Raw genomic sequence first — 7,923 nt, forward strand, 5'->3', positions numbered from 1 at the left:
ATGGAATACGAAGTTTTCGACGGATTTCGTAAAAATAGTAAGCTACATCATAGTAATGATGGCTTTTTTTACCGCGTAAAGAAAGTGAGGCTATCGTCTACCTCACTAAGTTGTATAAAACCCAACTGCACTGCGAGAGGTATGATTTATTGCTATATATTATTTTAGAAAATTAATCTTTTTTCTCAATATGAATTATTTGTAACCCGATTGTAAATGGAAAACTGAAGCAATTAGTAGTTAGACGTAATCGTACTTATTTTACGAATACACAATAAAGCAGTGTACCATTTAAGTATAACTCAACAGAAGATTTTTTTTAATTAGGTAATACTCCACTTAATTAGAAAAATATCTTTTAAAAGGCTTGAAATAAAAACCGTTTTATTTGATTTTTTTTAGAAAATAACACTATTTTTCAAAGAAAAAAGGCCAGCACCATGAGTTGCCCTAGTACACAATTTATAGATTTTAATATGATAATTTACAAAAATTGATCAATGGGTTAACTATCATGAATATTTTGTGGCAATTAGTATTTATATTCATAATAATTTTTTATAATCCGATTTGGTATAAAACATAACAATGATTAAAGGGATTGAAAGCGGACGGTTTTTAAGGGGTTTTATAAAAGACAATATTTAAGAAAAAAGCAACTTTTCGAACATTTTATTTAGTTACAGGTTACTTTGTAAAAGCTAGAGGCATCATTTTTAACTTTTACAATTTATTCTCCGAGTAAATGCCATTTTGTACATACAAGAAATTAATTAAGGGAATTGCATACGGTAGGTTTTAAAGGAATTTTGTATAGGCAATATTTAGGAAAAATGGTTTTAATAAATTTTTACCATGTCAATTAATTTACCGGTTAATTTGTATAAGCTTCATGGTGTTATTTTTAATTTAAATCATTTTAACTATGAGTAAAGCCATTTTAGTTAATATAGTATACATATTTTGTTCCATCGCACAGGCTGAACCAGTGATCCGATAATTTATCTGAAAATATATTTGAATTTGCCATGAAGTTTACTTCATCGGTCAGGACACTTTTTTAAAATCTTATTCCTACTATGTACAAAACCCGTTTGAATATTATAAAAAATTTCAAATTTTAAAAGGGTAAAGGTAAAGGGTTTAAATTAAAAACCGAAAGTGTGCCCTGAACGATCCTAAGTAAACTTCATGACGAATTCAAATCTGTTTTTAGATTGTTTATCGGATCACCGTGTTGGCTTATGCAATTGAATAAAAATGATGTTTTGACTGAAAAAATTGACCGCATGTAATCCCCCCTTAAGACCTAAAATCTTGACAAAACTATGCCTACTTAATATGATTGAATTTTAATTCTGTATAAATATTTGGGCTCATGAGCTTTTTCCCTAGGTTACCGTGGAAGTCGGATTAATAAAACAATATAAAGGATACTAAAAACTTAAGAAATTAAAATAGGATTTAAACACAATTTTAATTGAAATATAAAATTATTTACACAATAACCTTGAAAAGAGGACGATTAACTTGACATTTTTTATATAAAATTCAAATTGGACATTCTACGTAGGCGTAATTTTGCCAGGATACTAGGTCTAAAACTTCGAAAAAACCAGTCCGCTTTTAATCCTCTTAAGGCTGAAAACAGCTTATAACATTAAACTCTTCTTAACACAATATTGTAATTTTTTTTATTATATAAAGGACTTATCAGGAATGATAGATTTGAGGTGATCGGACTTCATAATCATGATCCTGATATGGAATATTTGTCCGCTGTACGTGTAAAAAGCCAAATTCTTTATCGTTGTTCAACAGAATTGACCAGTCTTAAAGTCATTTATGATGAAGAAATAACACAGTTATACCTACCTTTAATAATAATTTAAAAATTAATATCAATGACGGCATTATTTATTACATTATTTAAACTGAGCTGATTAATTGTATTTAAAACTTGATGCCTCACAAACACAGGCGGAGGCAACTGTGGCAGCTGAGCTGCCTCACTTAAACCTATTTTATTGCATAGTGATCTGTGATCGCTTGGGTTATCCATAAGTTATTTACATAATATATATTTGTAATTAAAAAATCTAGAAAGCGTAAAAAATTGTTTAACCTAAATAGGCGTAAATAATTGCGTAGTTAATTATAATTTAAGTATATGTCGAATCAGTAAATTGATAAAATAGGTGTACGTCTTAGTACACTTTTGAAAACTAAGTCATGCTGTAAACTACGTTCATTTAAAAATGTCCGTATATTCCTCTTAATTTAATAGAAGTAGGTTAATTTAAGCATGTTGTAAGAGTTTTAGACTACCATTATTAATTATTTACAAACTACTAAAAAGACAAGGTTTTTTTAACACGCTTATATTAGCTTCACTTGTATGTATGTATGTTTGTATGTAACTATGTAACTAAAAGAGATAGGCAACCGAACGTACATGTGTGTATTCATTGTTGCACTGGGCCGATGTCACTACATTTAAAAATAACATTATATATTGCCTCCCCTGTAATTGAAGCCCGCAAACGCTTGTGGTCATTAAAATGCATATTAAAAAGTTATTTTATACATCTTATTAGTATATTTTCATAGAACACTAAATAACTGTATACCTATAAACGTATTTCGTAAGCCTTTCTGTTCAATAATAATAAAACAAAATTTGTTTTATTATTATTGAACAGAAGGTATTTAATACTTAATGAAAGTCCTACCGTTTTTAAATATAAGAACACTTAATATTAAAATTAAGTTCTCAAATCAATCAGCTCAGCATAAGCATAATTATTTAGTAGTTCAAGACTTACATATTCTAAACTTAGATTAAACCATGTTAACACTCAATTGACGTACACCAGCTTCTTGCGAACTATGGAACGGGCCAGGGCCGAGGCTCAGCCATCGATACCCCAGACTCTCTTGGGATATGCGGGCAATTTGTCTGACCCGAGGTACCGTCATCTATTTTTAACGTCTAGCAACGAGGAGTTGTATAGGGGCTACATAGATGGAGGTGTAGAAGCTGGCGAAGCAGTGGTTTTCATTTCGCCTGCAATGATGAAGTAATCATTTAATTAACAATGAAAAAATATGTGTTACAACGAAAACATTGCCTTTGATCCCAAAAACATATTTCTTAAGTATTTAAAAAAAATATATAACTTATTTTAAAGAAAAACGATTAAAATTTGTATAAATTAATTTCTTTCAATTAACTATAATGAATTATCTCCAACAAAAACCTAACAGAGAAAATTGACCAAGTTCCAAGACTAAATATCAAAGTAGTGATATTTACATTTCAAAAGCTTATCTTAGGAGGAATCAGAGACATGTGAGTTAGAAAAACTGGGTGAATTGGTTCGTTTAAAGATAAACTGGCATTACTGAAACTTGGCCTAGCACACTACTGTGCGCTCAGATAGCTGCTTGTAATATTTTGTGGACAAGTACAGCAGCATATTTAATATCAGTCCAATAGCAAATAGTTTTAATACCAATCTTCACAAATTAGAATATATAATTGCTTACCTAGATGATTTTTTTTATAGACAATATTATAGCTTAAATGTAATTTTAGTTTATTAGGCAGTTCACATGAATTACATGTAGATGGCACGTTCAAATCGAGGCCTATTCAGCCTCAAACTGAACAAGTTTTAATTATTATGGCCATTTACATGGATCAGGTAATAGAAAATATATAATAAATTTAAAAAACGATTTTTATGAGTTTACGATTAACATTTTTATTTATACGTTTACTTAGGCTTTTCCGGTTGCATTTGTGTTGATGACAAGGAAGACCGAGATCGCGTACCGGTGCGTGCTTGAATACGTAAGGGATCTTATTACAGGCGGTATTCAAGCAACAAACATCATTACTGACTATGAAACCGCATTAACCAATGCACTGAGGAATACTCTGCCAGCTGCCAACCTGCAGCGCTGTTGGTTCCACATGGTGCAAGTATGAAAAATGTTTTTAATAATTCTCTCATCATTTCCGGTGCTATAAAATATAGCATCGTGTGTTGCCATTTAAAAATGTTTATGGTAATTTATAGGCACTTTAGAAAAATGGTAAAGAGTTTGGCATGCGGCGACGTGAATATCGTAACGACTTGGCATTGCATAACATGTTCCGCATGTCGAAGGCTCTGGCCCTTTTACCTGTCGAGCACATAGCCGAGGGTTTTAACCTGATCAAAGAAGAGAGTAGTCACGCGGAAAACGAACAAATAGCTCGTCGATATATTAATTACTTCGAGAACCAGTGGATGAACCGTAAGTGTTTAGTACTGCAAACCTTAGAAAACAGTTTTTCAAATCACTTTGTATTATTATGGATATAATATTCATTAAATTTACCTAAATTAATAAGATTCATAATTATTGAACAGAAGCCTCCCCCTCCCCCAGTTGTAATACTAACAAAAGAAAAAAACAATTTGATTTTGTTTGATTTTCTCTCAATACTAACATAAAAATGAAATGCGTACATCTATATGAAATAAAGATGCTTGATAATAATAAATAGTTAATTATTACAAACAATACCTAATATATCCTCGAAAATGAGAAAATAGTTATTTAAAAAATAATTAATTTACCTTTGTACATAGTGGAGAGGAAATGGCAGAGTGGGCAAGGCATTAGTGTGTTTGGCACTCACTGTTGCCGGGCAAAAAATCGTCTGGTTAAAAGAAGCCGCCATCTCTCCGGCAATCACAGCTATAAACTTTTAAAAAGCTCTTGACTCCAAAATACTGAATTTATTTTTATGTATATGAAATGCTCTGGGGTTAAAAAAAACTAAGCAAAAAAATTGTCTTTTATTATCTCATTGTATAATACTTACTATAGGAACAGGTGCGCAGAATTTTAGCGTTTACGGACAGGCCAGGAGGACAAACAATGATCAGGAGGTCTTTCACAAAATTTTAAACCAACAAATGAATACAACAAGACCGGGAATTTGGAATTTTACAGGTAAATCGAAATACTTGCTACAAAATAGTTAATTAGTTATAGAAATAATTTTTTTTTTTTTAATTACAGAGGTACTCTTGAAAATTGAGGGTATATAAATACCCTCAATTTTTAGTTATAAAATTATAACTAAACTATTATGATATTTTTGGTTATAAAACCAAAAATATCAACAGCAGTTGGAGCGCCCCACCTTAAGGCCACGTCGTCCACTATATGTGCAGCAGGACAGAACATAAGAGCGGCGACTGAAAGGCTGGAGCAAGGCTGCCTTACTGTTAAGGAATTTCTCTCCTACACAGGCCACTTGGCCTATAACATAGGTATACCGACAATAGTACTAAATAAAGACTGCCAGGCGAGCAACCGTCCGGTAAAATACCATCCTCCTCACAGGCGACGGACTGACGATCCGTCCCGGATAGCGAATTCATCAAGAAATCATCTCATGATTGCACGTTGGGCCTTCATGGTCCGTTATGCTACAATTAAAAATAAAACCTTAATAAACTAAATTTTTTTAATAAGGAATATAACAGGTTATAAATAAAGTTGTTTTATTTTAACTTAAAATTTAGAATTGGGAGATGGTGAGGAGCAAAATGCTCCCGTTGTTGAAGCTGCCGATCCTGTAGTTGAGGCTGCTTTTGTTGTTGAGGCTGCTCCGGCTGTTCAAGCTGTCCAAGATAATAACGCCATTCTTCCCAGTAAGGCTCTGAACAGAAATATTAAAAACAATTTGTTAACAATTATAATAGTATACAACATATTTCTTAATGGCAATACATTATATTATATATAAGAAAAAGGAAATATTAAACATGCAATATTTAAATTTAAAAAAAAAACTAATAAAATTACTCGTACACCTAAATAATAAAAAAGGATACCCTGTAAAAATATATTTTGTCCATATCATATTAATAATAATTTTTATGACCATTAATATTATTGTTGATAATCCGTTTATATTTTAATTTATTTGTGTTAATAGTTAATGATGACTATCACATACCTGAGGATGACGACGAAGTTCTCGCGTTTATCGGGCAAATGGAAGGACAACGTTTGAGAAGGGAGCAAGATAATATTCCATTCGTTTCGGCTAATTTGAATGAGGATATAACACCGCGACAAATAAACAGTTGTGGCATTTGCTTGGCAGCCACTAACACACATGCCTGCATTCCGTGTGGGCACAAATGTTTATGCCACGATTGCGGTGAGTAGGTGAGGGGCAGAGGGCGTTGTCCCATTTGCAATTCTGACATCTATATGATTGTCAGAATTTTTGACTAGCATCATATTGTGTAAATATTATTTTGTATATAAAATTAATTCTGTAAATAATAAGTGTAAATAGCGTAAATATTGTAAATTGTAAAAATAGGGGGTTGTGATAGATCGCCTCTTCGTGGTACCCCCTGGGCAACGTTCATCTTCTCAAGACGAACGGCTAAAGATCTATTAACTCAGTGGCCAAACTATCATTTATAACGTTCTCCTGGCCTGATTACATGCAACCAAACCGAACACAATCGAATCGAAAGATTCTCAGGCCACCTAAGAAAGCTAGGGTCTACCCTACGCATTTGCCAAATCAATATTGAAGGTATTAGCAGATCAAAAAGTGACTACATCTCCCGAATCCTCAGGGAACAAGACATCAATATAGAGGACCCAGAATCGACTCCATATAATTTTGGAAGTGTTGTATAATGATAAATGAGTTTTTTTTTAAATGAACATTCATACTCGTAAAAATCAAATATTATGCCTATCAACGAATATAAATAGTATAGTATATATATTAACATAAAGGGCTGCGGGAAAAAAGATCAATGTAAATTTTTTTTTGAAAATTAGATTTTGGTATCAAATTATTTGTATTGACGTATTGTATCTTTTATGCGCTCGAACTAGGGAAAAAACAGATTAGTCGAGTGACTAAAAATATATTAAATTTTTCCCAACTAATAAATATAAAAATATTAAAAAAAAACCCGGATAAGCAAGTCACCGTACGGTACCACTGCAGGTAGAAGAATAAACATACCGCGGACGCGGTGGCCGGTCATCGGTGGATCGGCACTGGGCGGCAAAATTTTCGGAGACATTATTTTCGGTTAATACATGTTTCGGCTTAAAAATTGTTCGATAAAAATATTTTCGGAACTATTATTTTCGGCGTTAATGTTTTTCAGTTATAATAATTTTCGGTAAAATTATGGTCGGACCAAATACTTTCGGCTTTTTTATAGCCTCCCAATAAAATACTTCTTTGTATAATAGGATAGGTTAGGTTAGGTTAGGTTAGGTTAGGTTAGGTTAGGTTAGGTTAGGTATTAAGTAGGTTAGGTTAGGTTAGGTTAGGTTAGGTTAGGTTAGGTTAGGTTAGGTTAGGTTAGGTTAGGTTAGGTTAGGTTAGGTTAGGTTAGGTTAGGTTAGGTTAGGTTAGGTTAGGTTAGGTTAGGTTAGGTTAGGTTAGGTTAGGTTAGGTTAGGTTAGGTTAGGTTAGGTTAGGTTAGGTTAGGTTAGGTTAGGTTAGGTTAGGTTAGTTAGGTTAGGTTAGGTTAGGTTAGGTTAGGTTAGGTTAGGTTAGGTTAGGTTAGGTTAGGTTAGGTTAGGTTAGGTTAGGTTAGGTTAGGTTAGGTTAGGTTAGGTTAGGTTAGGTTAGGTTAGGTTAGGTTAGGTTAGGTTAGGTTAGGTTAGGTTAGGTTAGGTTAGGTTAGGTTAGGTTAGGTTAGGTTAGGTTAGGTTAGGTTAGGTTAGGTTAGTCGCGTTGTAGCAGCCGTCGAGTGCACATATGTCTCCGGTCGCTCCGTGTCATTGAGTGTTTTTGCGCGAATTTTTTTCGACCGTTTTTTGTGTTTGACGTGTCGAAAAATCCGTCTTGGCTTTGTCGTCACAACG

At 32.9% G+C, this 7,923-nt stretch overlaps 1 protein-coding gene across 1 annotated transcript; it reads left to right on the forward strand.

Moving 5' to 3' along the window:
• Positions 1-3,084, forward strand: LOC126840058 (uncharacterized). The gene is made up of 4 exons (XM_050575546.1): positions 1-151; positions 1,035-1,046; positions 1,708-1,864; positions 2,841-3,084. Exons 1-4 carry the CDS (start codon positions 1-3, stop codon positions 3,082-3,084), a joined length of 564 nt encoding a protein of 187 aa, XP_050431503.1.
• The last annotated feature ends 4,839 nt before the right edge of the window (positions 3,085-7,923 follow it).

The sequence above is a fragment of the Adelges cooleyi genome, unplaced genomic scaffold (assembly GCF_023614345.1).
Source record: "Adelges cooleyi isolate 19-005CV unplaced genomic scaffold, UGA_ACOO_1.1 ACOO_flye_CR_arks_rails_tigmint_CR_PRNA_339, whole genome shotgun sequence".
In the NCBI taxonomy this organism is placed as follows: domain Eukaryota; kingdom Metazoa; phylum Arthropoda; class Insecta; order Hemiptera; family Adelgidae; genus Adelges; species Adelges cooleyi.

Bases quoted from the DNA above. Each gene is read 5' to 3' on its own strand.
- LOC126840058 (XM_050575546.1), top strand. From the start codon at position 1: ATGGAATACGAAGTTTTCGACGGATTTCGTAAAAATAGTAAGCTACAT. The intron at 1,865-2,840 runs GTTATACCTACC...TTCTAAACTTAG, and splicing joins TATGATGAAGAAATAACACA to ATTAAACCATGTTAACACTC.